Here is a 17,173-nt window from a genome sequence, read left to right as displayed (position 1 = left end):
AAGCTAGCAAATGTAACGTTTATGGTAGTTGTAATCGGCCAGAAAGCTCGTAAAGTAGTAAATACATAACTTACCTTTCCCATGATCAAAAACATCTTTTTGGTCCTCCAGGTGATAAAGTTTTGCCTCGGTGACCCAACCTGAGGTGAAGTAGCGGTAGGCACTTCAGGGATACGCCGGTGTAGCGAGATGGATTGTGAATTAGATAAATGTATATGTCAGCAAAGGACAGATTTGGCAAATTTAAGGCAGATTGATGGGGAATTAGCATTTCAAGGGCAATTAAGTAGGGATCGAACCCAAAATACCAATTTTCCTTTACATAGTTTTTCGGAAGGTGAAATATGCGCATATGCCGTTTGACTGGCCATTTTTCTCCGGGACCAGGTGGTGGCGCTAGGTCCTAAATGACTTTTTAATGGCAGCGACCCACCTCTGTCTTCTTTCGTTGTTTTTGGGGATATTGTAAAACAGCGTACTTCCGGTATCTGACGGTCCCAAAGATGGCGCCGTTGAGACGGTGTGACGTCACCGTGAAACCCATGAATTGCTTGACACCACAGGACCTCGTCAGAAGACCCACAGTCTTGGAGGCATGAGGGAGACCTACACAATATTACGAAGGTGGTCATAATGTTCTGCCTGATGGATGTGTGTGTGTTGAAACCAAAGTCTATATTTTTGTCCCAGTATGACGTTTCTCACATTATACATCTACCTACGTGACATTATCTGGCCCAACAATATCATAGAAGCAGGTATTTTTTAAAGCTATTTTACTGTTTGTTTTAATGTGGATGACTCATCCTGCACTAAGGGCCATAGACCAACTTTCAGCCAATGAAACGCTTTCTCTGTTTTCCGTGTCCCTCTCCCTGCATCTCTACCTCGACCAGAGTGGGTTGTCCATGAACCAGAGGGTGAATGTGAATGGGAAGATGCGTCTGTGACCGCAAAACGCCTCGAGTACCAACAGGCAGAAAGGCCGGCGCTATATAAAAACCAAACCATTTACCATCTTCAGCTCTCTGCTCAAACATGGTGTGGGCGGTGTGTGCTCTGGAGCCTTTTCGAGCCATCTAATCAGAGCAGACTGTACTTTAAGGGGATGGGGTCAGTCTCCTAGCTTGCTGTTTACAAGAAGCACATAAAGAGATGACTGTATGGAAACAAAAAAGCAGCGCTCTAGTCGTTTTATAGGAACTGGAAGTGTCTTTTTGTTTTTGCTTTAATGTGCTTGGTGACAAAGCATGAGGCTAGTATGAGTGCTAAACTCTTCCAAAATGTTTTTCTTTATATTTTCACATCTCCAATATTCCACATCCTATTCATATGCTAAACACATGCAACAGAATAGGTTCTTGAACAGTTCTGGTCTCTTACTATTCTACACTGACTGCAGCAGGGATTTAAAATAATAAACAAATAGTAAAGTCAAACCAGGAATCATCGTGAAAGATAACGTAATAAAAGCACACGCTGGACAAAAACAAACAGAACTCTTACAACTCTTGTTACAAAACCACATTTTCTGATTGCTCCTAATGTACTTTTTGTTTATTCACGGATAACAACAAAAAGATACAACATGTGGACTTCACTCCCTGGCAGCGCCAACCCCGAACTGGGCACGTTAACCGTGATGAACGTGTTCTACATTCAGTATCCACCGAGTACTCAGTGTTTCCAGCATGTCTGCGTTGGCTCCATGTGTACTACTCCACCACCAGCTGATGAGTTGTTGCCTCTTCGATGTTGACCATCAGGTCCACTAGCCACTGCTGAAAAGGCTCGTCCTGGGAAATATTTTTATAGTAGACCCTGGACACCGTAATACATATTTTTAACGGTATTTTTAAAGAAAATTAATACTCACGGCCAGTATTTCCATCTTGCGTTTTTTCTTCCTCTTCTGCACTGATGGTTTAGGCTCAGGCTGTTTTTGCCAGCAAACTCTGGGCACCTTGAATCAGCAGACCTTATTTCAGCCGTTTAAATCTTTAATGGAAATGTGAAGTGCTCAGTAGAGTAACTACAAATACCTTTATTCTCAGCTCTCTGAAACTGAGCCTCCTCTCATTTCCTGACTTGGGCTGCCCAGATGGCGAAGCTTCATCACGCAGATCCTCCACTTGTGTGCCCTCGTCCGACACGGAGGAGTCCTCCATTTCTTCCGGGCGATTGTTACTAGATTGCATTCGAGTGAAATTCCCCATGCCGATGGAACGAGACAGCCGCCCAGGTCTCAGGACCCTCAGAGGAGGATCGTCCTCCCCTTCCTCCTCGCTCTCACTCTCTGCCAGCATCTCCTCTGTTTCTTCATCTGCCTGGAAAGGGAAATCCTCCTCTTCTCCTTCTCCCGTTTCACTTCCCGCGGTTTCATCCTCTTTCTCCGGCTCCTCCTGGATGGTCTCCAGGTGAGGCCTCTGTCCCGTCGTTAGGCCGGTTTAATAAAGGCCAGCTCAATGATCAATATCGATATCAATAACGTGCGGAGCATTTAAACTTACATTTTGCTGTTGCATGTCCATGTTGCCGCCAGATAACAGAGCTTTCCTCAGAGGAGAACCTGCATTTCCTGGTGTGAGTGTGTTGCCACGTTTTCATCAGCTGATTATTCAAATCAGGTGTTTGCACTTAACGAGAGACTCTTTCAAAGTAGACACATCACCGCAGCAAACGCACAGGTGTGACAGAAAGCGGTGTGAATGCAACAAAAGTGTCTACTGGCTCGATTTTGAACTTTTTTTTTTTTTTTTAATCTGTTTCTTATTATTCACCCAGTTTTATGAAAATTCTGTGCAAATAGGCTGGATTATCTGCTTCAGAGGTTATATTTCATTATTATGAATATTTTACTTCATGGTTATTTTATTTTTGTAACCATCTTAAACTTATTTTTCTTTTTACTAGTTGTTTTTAAGAGTGCTTTTCACATACAGCTGAGCTATTGTGACAAAGAAATGTCCCTTGTAGACGATTAAAGTCTATTTTTTTTTTTATCTTGGAAATAAACGTGTTATCTGGTACAAATTATGTGGTGACAATTTTCATTTTTCATGCAAAATTACATTAATTTTAATGATTTAATTTATCTATCTAGCTGACAGCTATTTCATTTTTACCATAGCGGCATAAATATTTCAATATCTCATCTCAATTTATATCTACATATATATACAATACACCTATTTATCTATATCTATACCTATAACTACAGATATATAGATAAAGCTATAGCTATATTCCTAAACTGCACCCAATCTTCCTCAGAAATCCTTAAAAGTGATGGCTCAATAAGTTTCATTTTCTTGTTTGCTAAAATCTAATGTAAATGTACCTCTTTGTGAATGACCTAATTTACTCCTTCTGACCCTTTGTAGCCTTGATGACTCCGTGTTATTTGTTAACCCTCATTCACCTTGGCTTTCCTTCATTGCTTAATGCCTTCAGCTCTGAGTCAGAGGACTTGGCCGTGGCGGTGGCTATGGCGGCGTGTTTTTTTGGCACCTTTCTTTAAAATAAAGAGTCCGTCGAGGTATATCAGCAGCTTCAGTGGATTGCAAATGATTCACAAGTGAGCAGAGTTGAAAAATTATTCCTGTGCTGTACTATCCATAATGGTTGAGCAAGCCATGTGTTTGTTGACTTAACTGTTACACTGAGTGAACCCTCGACCAACTCGCCATCAGCGCTGGGAAAACAGTTTTGGCCTCTTTGGGACATGCTCACCCTCATCTGCACCGTGGGCCGGCGAAGCACAATAAACCAGTTACTGTCTCACATATTTTGCTGTGCACAGCGAAAACTGTGACTTTAAGAGCAATTAACTGAGACGTGAGGAATAAAAATCTACCGAGTGGAACTAACAAGGAAAGCCACCCATAAAAAGTTTTTTTTTTTTTTTTTTTTTTTTTTTTTAGCTACCTGGTGATCTTTTGCCATGCTGTAGGTAACGTGTAAATATGGAAAACTCTCATGCATGCCTGAGTAAAAAGATCATCTTTCACACCAGCAGTCATAGTTTACGGCTTGTTTTATACCTCAAAACTGACCCACAATTGCTGACAAGTCACATACCAATATGATATTTTATACACCAATATTGTCTTTATTACAAAATATTCAATAACCCAACTTTACACTGTACAAGATACAACATAGTTTACAGCTTTTGGCTATTTACAAAAAAAGTATGATCTGCATATCAAAGTGAATATATCTAAAAAGGCAGGTTGCAATCACTGTAAGCTTATTGAGTAAGGCAAAGACATGATGTATTTACACTTTTGCAGATCGAGTTAAAGTTCTACGCGCTGATAAAGATACGGGCTATAAAGATATAAGCATATACTCTATATATATATATATATTTCTGAGACTGTAACCGAGAGAGTGGGCTAAAGCTTCTAACGTCTGAGGACAACTCAAAGTGTAGCTTCGATATGAGGAAATGCAGTAATGTACAGTCTATGCCTGAAGGATGATGGCAGCCGGACAGGGCACCGAAAATTCTGTGGCTTCAACATAAAGTCTGAATATACAGTACATGGAGCATTATAAACACCTAAAGGACATGCATTTGTGGAAGTTTTGTGCTTTTTTATTATTATTATTATTGTTATCATAATTAATAGTATGCATGTACCCTTGCCTGTGTGGATGAACGCCATCTTTATCTCATTTGGATGTGTTCTTTGTGTTGTTCTTTAATACTTTGTGATTGGTCCAGTTTTGGCAGTTTCCATAGCGGCACACACCTTTCCCTTTTATTGAGTGTTATTGACTCCTCACTGTCAAAGCTGCCACTAGTTTTGTGTATTCTTTGCATTACTTTAAACTGCCGTGAATCTGGGCGATGTAAGAACATCAGGTATTCAGGAAACCTTATTTGCGTCTTCAACCTTTTTTCAGCCTATGGGTGATATATGGCCAAAGTCAGATATTTCGATTTAGCTTGATAGCATAATTGCCAACCTTAACCCTAACTGTAACCCTAACCCTAAGTCATTTTTTTATTGACTACTACAATGTCAATAAAAATACCAACGTGCTTCCTAAAAATTGTGTTTTTCCTTGCTGTCCGAAAACATTCAATTATGGCTTTAAGGCAATTATGCTATTAGGCTAAAGATATGCTAAATATGAGCAGTATACTGCAACACTTTTCTCTTGTATGGCGAGGCAATATAAGTAGCAAAAATCAAGCTGTATGGATAACTTAATACTTTGGTTTTCTTTCTTTAGGAGCATCATTACTATGGCTGTCAACTCTTATAAAGTCATGCACTATTAGCTGTAAATATGCATCATAAAAAGCCTACTTCATCCAGTGAGCGCCGCGTATAAAAAAAATGACTTTGTGCCGTTTTGTTGACCACACATGCATACACACGCCCACAAGTACACACATGCATGCTTACATACACCGGAAAGAAACATCACTGTTTTTACGACGTAAATAATGCAATGTATCCTTGGCATAATCAGAAAGATCAATGCACACATCCCCGATACATGGAGCATGTGCTACATATAAAACAAAGATGCACATAATACCTGGATCTGAGGGAACCCAAGAACAAACCACAAATCTAATCATCTGTTATAGATGTTAAAAGAGGATTTCCGGGAACCTGTCTCTTCGCGCGGTTAAAAATCTCTAAAAGCAAGTATGATTGTCCGAAACACTTCATATCTCTGGATGTTCATATCCTGAATAGAGCATATCTTGGGTTGCGCCAGTAGCTCAGGATTCACAGAAGATACCTGGACGCCTTCCTCTGACTCCTCTTGGCGTCCTACCTCGGTTTTCTCACTGTGTTTTAAATAACAGTCTTTCTTCCTACACCGCTACGTCTGCAACAGCTGCCACGGCCTCAATTTCGATCTTTGTCATCTCTATGTCCTCCTCCTCGTCCTCCTCACCCACCACGGGCACGAAGGACGAGGGCAGGCATGTCGCCGGGCTGTTGCTGCTGTTGGCAGCGCTCATCTGAATGTTGCTGCCCATGCTGGCATGAGCAGTCAGGCTGGCACCAGAGGAGACGCTGCCCAGATTGGCCGGGACGCTGGTCTTGCCGCAAGAGTGGATCCGGCGCGCCAGGCTGACAGAACGCATCACGGAGGAAGTGGTCACGGTGCCCACGCCTTGGACCTTCCCTTCCAGGAAGTAGGTCAGCATCTCACCTTTACCTTTGACGCTGACCTTGCCGCGGCAGACCAGGTCGTAGTTTGTGTTCAGAAGCCGATAAACCTCCTCAGTCACCTGGATAATAGGAGGCAGAGCAACGGCGATGTTTACTCACTCTCGGCTCTCGTCTAAATATAGCTTAACCGGGTCAGTTATATATTAAAAAATCTCTCCATTTGTCGTAAATGGAGAAATGAGCTATAAAGACCAAAATAGATCTTGTACCAGGCTGTAAACATGTTTATTTTTGAAAGTTGGGCATTTTAACACAGGCGTCTACAGGGATTGACTAATTTTCATAAACCAATTTTCTTCCACATTGTTGCTTGCTAGACACATTTTAAAGCTTTGAGCAAAGCTGGGGTAGTTGGCCAGTTACACTTTAACCCTAAAAGTATGAGAATACTTTATATACAGTACAGTAAACAGCATTGTCTTTGGCTGGACAAGTCCTTGTGATTGGAAGACGTCTGGGTCATTTGGAACTCTTTTGCATACCTGTATTTTTCCGGGTACTCCAGTGCTGTCCATGCGACTGGCCACATTCACTGTGTTTCCCCAGATGTCATACTGAGGTCGCCGCGCCCCGATCACGCCAGCAACCACTGGACCCACATTGATACCTGCGCAAAAGTACAAACCAAAAATAGAATCTCAGAGTCACAGTGCAATCGAACCAGGGGTCAAACTCTACGTTACTTCAGGCGCAGACTCACCCACTCTCAGGACAAACTCGTTGTACGACTGGTAGTTGATTTCATCCAAAACGTCAAACATTTCGATGGCGTAGTCTGCTATTGTGCTCAGGTGGTCGTAAACGGACTTTTTGGCCTAAAGACGGGGAATGCACCGAGCAATTAGTCTGTGCGCCAAATGATCCTTCGTGTTTAAACCAAAGAAAACACACAGGGAAACAAATGAAAGGCCACCTTGGTGCCGATGGTGGGGACGAGTCCCACAGCTGCCATGTACGTACTTCCAATGGTTTTGATCTTCTCTATGTCTTTGTAGCACTCTTTATCCATGAGCTGCAAAACACAAATGCAAACCGAACACTGCAAAGAGGAGCTTCCGAGCGGCAGATGTTAAGCAAAGAAAAAAAATGTGATCGTGATCACACCTCATCAAAGTCAGCTATGATCTCATTCAGCAGTCTCAGGCACTCCACTCCCATGTTGTTGCCGTCCAGCTCGATGTAGAAATCATTAAAGTTTGGGATGGAGGCAAACAGGACGCCGACTTGTGCGTAGGACTGATAGTACAGATCCTAATTGAAAAGACAAAAGAAGACAGTATAAAATACACCCGCTCGCGTCGACAGTCGCTTTTTTTTGTTGTTGTTGTTTCCTGTCTTCCGTTTATCTACCTGTTTGTCTGTTTGTCTGCCTGCCTGTGTATTAGCGTGGCTCACCATGTTTCTGGGGTTTGACATTAAGAAGTGTTGAGCCACGTGTGCAGGCAGGAGATTGAAGAGGATCCTCCTGTTGTCCAGCTTTACTTTCTCCATGCCGTCCCTTTCCTCTTCCGCCTGGCAGCAGACGTAGCACAAAGAGTATTTAGTCACAGCTGTGGGAACCAAAGCCTGTTCCGCGTCTTCACCACGGGGTGTCAGTAAAAAGCCTCACATCGCTCCCTGCCGTAAGCCTCACGGTTGGATGAGTAGACTTAGGTGACGTTACATAACCAACGCTGCTAGTTAAAGGGTTAAATGGCTTAAGATTTCGGCTTCAACACTTCAATCCCACTATGCAAAACAATCCTGGCCAAATGAAACCGAGCCAAAACAAGCTCCTTGGACTTGTGTTTGCAAAAAGAACAGACAGCTGGCAGCCTATAAATACACATCCTCCTCACGCAGTCCAATGCTTTACACATATCAAACCTGAAATTGCAGCATTTTTACGCTCACATTAAAGCTTAAATTGTGATAATAAGATTTAAGCCTCTTAACATCCACAAGCGCCTCTCTCTTTCTCTCTCTCTCTCTTACACACATACAGACACACACACACTGACACACACTTCCTGACCTGCACAGCCCAGAGGAAGTCCAAGCGCAGTTTGAGGTCAAGTTGCCTGGAGTGCAGGGCCAGGGCACTGACGAAGAGCAACAGAGACAGGATGGGCTCGTAGCCCCGGACGTGGAAGGACCCCCCACTGTGGAGGAGACCAACACACAAGTCAGCACTGGACCAGACCACACAGAAACAGGAGGGCTGAATGGACCCCACACAGTGTCGAGTAAAGTTTTACTTATGAAAAGTATGAAAAGATTTTTATTTTTTTTTGAAGGGCAAAACATTTAGGTGAACTTACTTTTCGGCGTGGCTGAAAAGTATTTTTACACCATCCAATATTAAATTATTCACTGACGCATGACTCTGTCAAAACAAAATGAGCTTTTGCCAAAGAGATATTTATCTTAATAACCTGAACGAATTCAACTGAATTATTATATTTTTGTTTTTTCAGTTGCACATTTATGATCCGAGCTCCAATAAAATTGGCCAGGTCCTTCGGTGCTGGGCTGAAACTGCTAACGCGGTCAAATCATCCAGCCCACATTGTCCTTTCAGGCTTCTGATTTGGAACTAATAAGCATGTGTGCTGCTTCAAAGGGTGGGAAATGAAAGAGCGTGTGGGCCGAAGACAAGCAACGACTCCTCCACGCACATACATCCCAGCGCGCGTACTGTAAGCGCTCTTCTAACTCCTGGTTATCTGCTTGTATCCCCGGATCAAACAAACACAAAACAGTGATCGCTGATTTTATGGAGGGTGGGGTGGGGGGGGGTCGACGGGACGCTGTGTGACTTCCGGGTACGACGGGACTCGAGAGTGCGTGTTTTTCGCCTGGTGTTTGTGATGGCGCCTCACCCTGCAGTCTTGCGAAAGCCACTGAGCTCCAGCACGGTGACATACAGCACCCCCAGAAGAAGCATTAGCGCCATCTTTGGCAGCCAGGAGATGCGCAGGAAGAGCGCCAGGGTGAGCGTGCCCACCACACAGGACAGAAAGGCGTAGCGGGCGCCGTCGCAGGGAAGCTCTGCCATGGTGTGGTTGGCGCCGCTGTCCACATCAATAATGACGATGGAGCTGTTTGTGTTGGCACTTCCCCACAGCCAGGGCATGCAGCCCACCTGTCAAAGGCAAACAGGATGATACACATGCACGAAAAACTGTTCAGCTGCGGTCACAGAAGTCGCACGGCAACGCAACATCTCAAGGTGCGAACTGTGTCACGAATTAATTCTCAGGCTTGATTCAGCTCAAAGCCTGGTATTCTAGTAAAGCACATGACTTATGGGAGTTGACATACTTCTCGTTGTGTTTCTCACTTACCACACAGGCCTGGGCCACAGCGTAGATTAAGAGCACTATGAGAATACAGAGAGCAGTGCGGATCTGAATGGTCAGGCACCCTGGAAAACACTGAGAGACGAGAGCAGAGAAAATATGAATGCAGGACGCAGACGGAACGAGGAGCGTTCGCTGGTTCAGTGTGAGGGAAAGTGCATCGAATATGTGTCGTACAGGCAGAGATCAGAGCGTGACCTAGCTACAAAGTTTTAAATACTTTTCAGTGTGGGTTTATTTGAGCGTGACCATCAACCTCAACCAAGGCTGAAAAGAGCACACTTACCAGCTCAATTTAAATACAACACAGGGGATTAGAAAACCAGCGGCTATTGAATTGAAATTAAAAGGCTGTACAGTTTCACTTTGCTCAGCAGGAAACTTTCATTGCAGATAAAAAAAAAGTAATGAAGAAAGTTTAACTTGCAAGGGAAGACGTATCTATCAGTGGTAAAAGTTGATGAACTGATAATGAAGAGATGAGGATAAGAAAGAATGCATTTACCTGTATTCTAGTGATATGCAGGTACATGATACAAGCCACTAGGAAACAGATGCAGAAGACGAGAAGGACTAGAACCACTGTGCCCCTGAGGGGAAATAGTAATGAGAGAGGGAAATGGAGGGGTTAGTCGGAAAGACCCGGGCACGCAAAAAGATAAATGGAGAGACAAAGCAACAAGCAGTTTTGAAGATTTTGTGTGGGGGCTTCAACCTGACTCCTCTTAACTCCAGGCTAAACGGTCAAAGGAGAGAAGCTGAGGTGGGGGAGACAGCTAGCAACCTGAGGGCACCCGCCTGTCACTCAAAGCCACCAAGCCTTTAAATAAGTACAACTTATTATATAGTTTTATTTATATAGTTATATTTATATAGCTGGTGTGTCATATAAATAAATAAATAAATAAATTCCTGTAGCATCGGATGGGGAAACTTGCTACGGAGAACGAAACCTTTTGTTTTGTAATGGGCTGTAAAAATGTTTATCTCTGCTCAAAAACTGGACGTGGATGGACGTTAACACGAGGGTTCATGTTATGTGAATTGACTCAACCTTGGAGCCAGCCTCAAGTGGCCATCCGTGGAACTGCAGTTTCTGCCTTATTTTTCAACCTCAATGGTTGTAGCTAGGTTGATACATTTCAGGGCTTCAAAGTTAAGGCTGGCTGTTTACTTCTAAAAAAAAAAAAAGAAGTGATTTTTAATGTGTCATGTTCCGCCAAGCCCCATCTAAAGTCAAACGCTTCCTTATGATAGGAAGGCTTTTGGATAATTTGGATTTGTGTTTCCCCCAAACATAAAGAGATCAATGGAGAGAAAAAGCAACAAAGAAGGGAAAAAAAAGAACCACAAAAGCAAACACCAGTACATACTGTGGTATGATGAGAAGATACACAAGGCCAAACAAGGCAGCAAGGATCAGGGAGAGGACCACTGCGCTGGTGAAGTACTCATCAGGAACCTGGTGGTACTGTGTAAACCCAGAGAACAGAGAAGACTGAGTGACAGGAAATTACCCATTCATCAGTGATTACATCCACGCTGCGTGGGCATATGCGACTGCGGCATCTGAAATCCACTCACCCTCTGCTCGCGCTCAGAGCACTTATACATGAGCGTGAGGAAGTTGAGGTCTGCCGTGTCCGACTCGGTCTGGCGGGCCTCGATTAGCCGACCGATGTAGCGGTTGACCCGGGTTCTGGGGCTGCTCTGGATTACGGTGGCCTGGTTAGCGTTGGGACGGTTCCTCAGTTTCTGTGGAGCCGTTCGCATGGCTCTCCGCTGACGGACGGGTGGGGGGGGGAGAAAACAGAAACATTCGCTGAAAACCTGAATCACTCGAGTTAGGTGCTGCAATGCAGCACCCTGTCCTCTCCGCACTGCTTGAGTATTATCATATTAGGAACAAGGGTGGATGGCGTTGAACAATAAACACGGGCAGCTCATTATACTTTCAAATTAGGACAGTGCCTTCACACTTAACTTCATTACCGAATGCATCCCGCTGTGTCTAAGTGTCTTCAGCAGTCAATGCGAGCAGCTTTGCAAAACATTGGGCATTGGAGCAAAGCCAGAGACTTAACATGGCAGAGTGGATGTTTGCGTGTATATGTGTGTGTGTGTATGTGTGTGTGTGTACATGATGGATGAATTGTGTAGTTCAGCGCAAGAGGGAGACAAAAGGTGAGCGAGCAGCAGAGTGTTCATGAGTTCACGACATGACATGGATGTTTACACCTCACAGACTTCATTGATTTAATCATTTTCTTTCTCCTTGCTACTTCCTCGTCTCTTTCCTTCCATGCTGCTGTCTATTCCCGCTTCCCCCGCTTGGATCTACACACTTTTCCTTACTTTACACTTCTTCCTCGTCACCTTCCCCTCTTCCTCACCTTTTAAGCGCTCACCCTTCCTTCTCTCCTTCCCTTTCACGTGTTTCCTGCTCATGTCCACTCTACCTCACTTCCCTCCTCGCCCCACTTCAGCTCCTTCGGCGTTCCTGTTTATCCTTTCCCTCCGCCATTTAGTCCCCCCCCCCACCCTCCCTTTTTCTCCATCCCTCACGCTCATGTCCTGGGTTATTTACCAGGCAGCCACACTCTGCAGATACCCACTTCTCGTCGTGTTCCATATCGCGCTTGGTGTTAACGTGGGACGCGCCGTGCAGCCGTGTCTGCCGCACCGAAAATGCTATTCATTCATCCCCTGTCCCTCGCATTGCTCACCTCCGTGCCTTGAATGCTTATGTCGTTTCGCACAGTAAGTGCGCGCGTGTGGTCTGAATCCGAAATTGCCATTCAGCGGAAGGTTTGGGATATGACACAACCTGTCACCCTTTTCCATTTCTCTGTTTCCTGCTAATCTGCCTTCTGTCTCCGAAGTGAGGGCCCTGTCATTACTGGTAATGTACACATAAGGGGACACACAATCATGTAGTGCCAGGTAAAAAAATCTACTGCAACACCATAAAAGCAGGGACGTGATCCCTAATCAAACTTTCAGAGCTCATGATATTGATATTTTATCCATTCACAAATATGTAACAAACAAAACTGCTACGCAAACACAGACAAAGAAACATAACAATGTTCATAGGCTTAAAGAAAACACAGTACATCGTAACCCTCAAATAGACAATTAACCTTACACGTACTCTTTATTCGAGTGTGAACCTGTTTTTTTGTTTTTTTTTTGTACCCACTGTACGGATATAAATGGATGCATGTGCTGCACACACATCAAAATCCTTGTTAAAACAGTCGGCGGAGTTGTACGCCTGCCAGACCACGGAAATTCTTATACAGACACACACAAGGCCAAACAAGATCTTTCACAGTCAGACAGATTGACAGCTTCACTGACAGTATATGCGGGGGAAATGGTATATTGGTCTCTGGTGGGACAAACACACTCATCTCTCCATCACTCCCTGTTTTACGATACATGATCCACCATGTGGATGTTTTACTGCCTGCTGAAGAAACTGTAATCTTAAACAATTTTTTTTTTTGGATTTACTTTTTTCTTGTAAAATTACATCTTAATTCTACTTAATATAGTTTGAATGCATGACTTCCTGTCGTATATGGAAACTCTTGCTAAAATATTGAGATTCGCAGAAGGAAAATAATCAAAAGTGACGAGCATTACTAAGAGTTTAAATAAGGAAAGGAGAAAGCACATCTAAGTGTGCTACAGATATGGAAGTATCTCTTATACAGGCTAGTAAATATGTCTGTGTACATACATATAATACTGAAAACAACATATAAGAAAACATTGATGCAGACACGGTGATACCTTTTCTGGACTTCTGTTTTAAAGCTTTTAGCTGACATATGGTCAGTCCCCTTTTTTGTTACAGTGACCATGTTTTATATAAGAAAAGGGAGCTTGGGATGACAACAATCATCCCAGATAAGATGAAAAAACCATGCAAGCCCCCCAAACACCACCTGATACTATATCTACCTATTTAATTCACTATTTTTTAAAGAACCACAAGCACACTTTGCAGAAGAAGGAAATTTAGCAAATGGTTTTGTAAGTACTTGTGGAACAAATGCACTGACCATTAGTGGTCTGCACTACAGACACATCCACATAGGCTTCACTTCAGGCGTCCGTCTATTACATAGAGTTTATGTTACACAAACTGAGCTATCTGATTTAATCTAAGCATTTGTCAAATACACTTTTCTAATGGAACAAGTCGGGAACGGCCTGAAGTACTAAACTAGGGCAGCATGAGATCACATTTACTAACATTCAAAATTCCAGTTCATTCAAACAGACCTGTCCTTGCTTTTTCACTCTGGACACACAACTGTCAGTAAATCACAGCAACCAACAAACACAGATACGTCACCACAGACACTTAGAGTTTATACCTTATCACCGTCCTCGCAGTTCATGACATTGGAGAAGGGAATCTCAGCCTTGAACATCTTCCTGCAGTGCATAAGCTGGACTAGTAAGTAGCACACAGTTTTGAACTTCATCTTTTTGGCGGGCTTTATATCCGAAAGAATCAATCCTGGGAATATCTGCCACCAGATAAGAAATGGGAACAAGGATTAAGTCATAATAACTCACACAGTAATATATATATTATATATATGTGTATAGATATTGCATAAGGGACTATCACTCATGCACGTGCACACATGCTCATGCACACACGCATGCAATCATAATGACATTATGAGGCTCAAGAAATTTAAAAAGAAAGCTGTTGAAATAAGGTAGGTCAATCCCTTAGGAGATTTTAATGGGCGTAGGACTCAGCTGCCCTCGTTTCTTTTTCACGACGATGTCTTAAAAGAAGTGGTCAAGATTTGTTGCATTTATATTAAAGGGTCTAAGGAAGTGTTTGTGTGTCATTCGTAGCGAGAATACACAAAGTCGGCCCCTAACAGCGAGTAGCAGTTCATCCAACAGGGCATATCTTTCTCTGAGCCGTGTCTTTGAGGAAGCTGAACCATCAGCTGTATTAAGAGGATTAGCAAAGTGTCTCACATATCAAGGAAAAATACACGCAACGTGGATGTTACCGGTTCACGCGAGGAACTACGGAAACTACGTGCAAGCCTTATCTTACAGAACTGCTGGCAAGAGATAATGAGGAGAGGAGAGGAGAGGAGAGGAGAGCAGAGGAGAGGAGAGGAGAGGAGAGGAGAGCAGAAGAGAGACAAGACTGAAATTCCCTCTCCAGCTGCTTGTAGCACATCTGTTGGAAATGTTTGTGTATGCACTGACACACACATATCACTGTAAGTTTGTCGGACTGTGCAAATCTGAGATGATAGATGCCACGGGCTGTTTTCTCTTTCTCCTCATAGCCCCAGTCCAATTCATTACAGGGCTGGAAGTGAGATCAGCTCAGCAACAAACGTGTGAGAGCTCCTATGATGCTACGATGCACCACGCTACATTTCTGTCTGAAGGGCCTACGGCTCCTTGAGATAAGCCTACTTGTTCAACCTAGCCTAGCCTGACTTGTCAAGTATGTCCATTAATATGGATTTACACGCTGCAGAAGCTTTGCTAATGCGGGCTGTACACCGTCTAGGAATTAAAAGGTTCAGCTAAGGCCACGGTCAGAACAGACAGCGCTATCTGAGGATCACTCGTTTTTGCTTGCAGATACGCACACATTCCTCCCTAACAGAGAGGTGGAATGAAATACCTTCCGTCGGTGAGATGGCACTATAAAGAAGGTTTCTATTTCGTGTTTTTGGAGGAAGGCGTTCCTTTCATGACCGTTTCCAGGCTCCACCTCATAGTCTCCGTTTAGGCACTCGAGCGTAGATCTGGTGATGTGAACTTTCCTGCAGCACAGACAGGGCAAGCACAACACGTGAAGCCGGGGATTTGCGGAAGAGTCAGTCACTGAAGAGGTTCTGAGCGAGGTCTGTTTATGAATTTCCTGTTTTGTCTTGAATGCTTTAAAGGAAATTTCCATTACATGTTTTCATTTTATTTTTTTATGTACACAGGGTAACAGTATCCCAAAAGCATGAGCACCAAGATAGATCTTGAGTAAAATATGTATAAATATTCACACATTTGACATTATAAAATAAGACAATAACAATCCCAAATCACATAAGCTGCTGATGCTTGTAGGGATGTATATAAAAATGCTCACTACTGACCCAGGTAGTCCTCCAGCCTCCATCACATTGGCAAGGGTCACGTCATTGGACCACACATCATATTGCCATTTCCTGAGGCCCAGCACCCCACACAGCACCCGACCCGTATGCAAGCCCACGCGCATGTTCAGGTTGACCTCTGTGGCCTCTGCTACTGACCTGCACAGACAGAAGACAGGGACATCATTGGCTACAGCACAGCTTTCTGTGTATCTGGTTCTATTTAGAACTGATGATAAGATAAAAAGCATAAAAGGCAGCACTGGAGAGACGCAAAAGGCGCCGTGCCCCTCCAACTTCCCAGCGAGATATCTGACTTCTTTCCCTGCGCCCTGGTGTCTTTTAAAAAAAGGTGAACCACTGATTCTTTATCAAAATGACAATAGTCTGTTTTTTTTGCAGCAACAGCAACTGCAATTCAAACAGGGCTTAAATGTTGGAAAATTTCCAGTTTAATGCACATCAGAAGTGTACGGTCTCTGAAAAAGAAATAATTATTTAATAAATGAATGACTGGCACACTGCACATTTCATAAGGTGAGGACAAAATATCAGCCAAGCCATTTTCGATCAGCCAAGCCATTCATCCAAGATAAGACCACCACTGAGTTCAGACACAGGTGCCACACCCATACTAGATTAACTGCAAGCCTTCTTTATAAATAGACGTGGCTGATTTGTGAAGACGTGGACCTGCTCAGAAACACTCAACAAAACAAAACAGACTAAGAACAAAAAGACTGCTAAGTTGAGCATTTCTATTCAGCCAGTGTTGGGGGAAAAAGTCTAATCTTAATTAACAGACTTTGAGTCAAATCAGGAGAGTGTCAGATTTAATCTTCTGCTTCGGCGTCTCTCCCTTTTTTCCTGCGCGCAGCGTCTGCAAGGAAAACAAGCGGCTTCCAAATCAATGAGAGTATAGCTTATTTTCTTTCTCCATTCAAACCTTTTCTCTGTATCAACTGTAGGGCAGCTTGCTCAGAAAGTCTCACATCACACCTGAAAGGTAGGAACATAAACCTAATAAAAAAAAGACTCACGTTATGGTGTCAATCATGTCCAGACCCATCTCTACGCAGCAGTGTGCATGGTCTGTCTTGGGTTGGGTCAGTCCAGACACACAGTAGTAGCAATCCCCCAAGATCTTGATCCTTCGACAGTGATTCTCCTGTCAACCGGAAAGACAGATTGATGAGAGACATAGTGATCGGACGTCTTCCTCAAAGAAGTATGAGCCGGTCAGTAACAAACATCATCATCACAAACGGCATCAAACAGAAAAACTATCCCTGTAGCAGCAACCCCCTCTCTCAGGGTATCAGGAACAATTATTGATTATCATGACCTTATAATAGACCGACTGTATACCTGATGGAGTGAAGAAAAAAATGTTTTAAGTTTAATCACACAAGTGACATCAGAGACCAGGGGCACTTGGCAGAAAAGTTCAGAAATATAATTATAG

General features: G+C 43.4%; 1 protein-coding gene across 2 annotated transcripts in view; it reads right to left on the bottom strand.

Moving 5' to 3' along the window:
* Positions 1-4,088: 4,088 nt before the first annotated feature.
* LOC125011216 (adenylate cyclase type 1-like) overlaps positions 4,089-17,173 on the bottom strand; it is a 32,977-nt gene continuing 19,892 nt past the window's right edge. Inside the window, exons 5-20 of one of the 2 annotated variants that reach the window (XM_047590310.1) lie at positions 16,749-16,876; positions 15,709-15,867; positions 15,240-15,381; positions 13,942-14,097; positions 11,135-11,332; positions 10,924-11,021; positions 10,056-10,140; positions 9,536-9,625; positions 9,071-9,333; positions 8,224-8,350; positions 7,560-7,721; positions 7,314-7,460; positions 7,123-7,221; positions 6,910-7,024; positions 6,692-6,816; positions 4,089-6,268 (exon numbers count right to left, since the gene is read on the bottom strand). In XM_047590310.1, coding sequence (XP_047446266.1) covers positions 5,846-6,268; positions 6,692-6,816; positions 6,910-7,024; positions 7,123-7,221; positions 7,314-7,460; positions 7,560-7,721; positions 8,224-8,350; positions 9,071-9,333; positions 9,536-9,625; positions 10,056-10,140; positions 10,924-11,021; positions 11,135-11,332; positions 13,942-14,097; positions 15,240-15,381; positions 15,709-15,867; positions 16,749-16,876 — 2,517 coding nt within the window. In that variant the 3' untranslated portion in view covers positions 4,089-5,845. The remainder of the gene's footprint in view (positions 6,269-6,691; positions 6,817-6,909; positions 7,025-7,122; positions 7,222-7,313; positions 7,461-7,559; positions 7,722-8,223; positions 8,351-9,070; positions 9,334-9,535; positions 9,626-10,055; positions 10,141-10,923; positions 11,022-11,134; positions 11,333-13,941; positions 14,098-15,239; positions 15,382-15,708; positions 15,868-16,748; positions 16,877-17,173) is intronic. The other variant, XM_047590311.1, reaches the window with a different exon arrangement.

Source organism: Mugil cephalus, chromosome 7 (assembly GCF_022458985.1).
Source record: "Mugil cephalus isolate CIBA_MC_2020 chromosome 7, CIBA_Mcephalus_1.1, whole genome shotgun sequence".
Taxonomy (NCBI): Eukaryota; Metazoa; Chordata; class Actinopteri; order Mugiliformes; family Mugilidae; genus Mugil; species Mugil cephalus.
The sequence above is the reverse complement of the archived record's forward strand: the minus strand, read 5'-3'. Positions and strand labels throughout refer to the sequence as shown.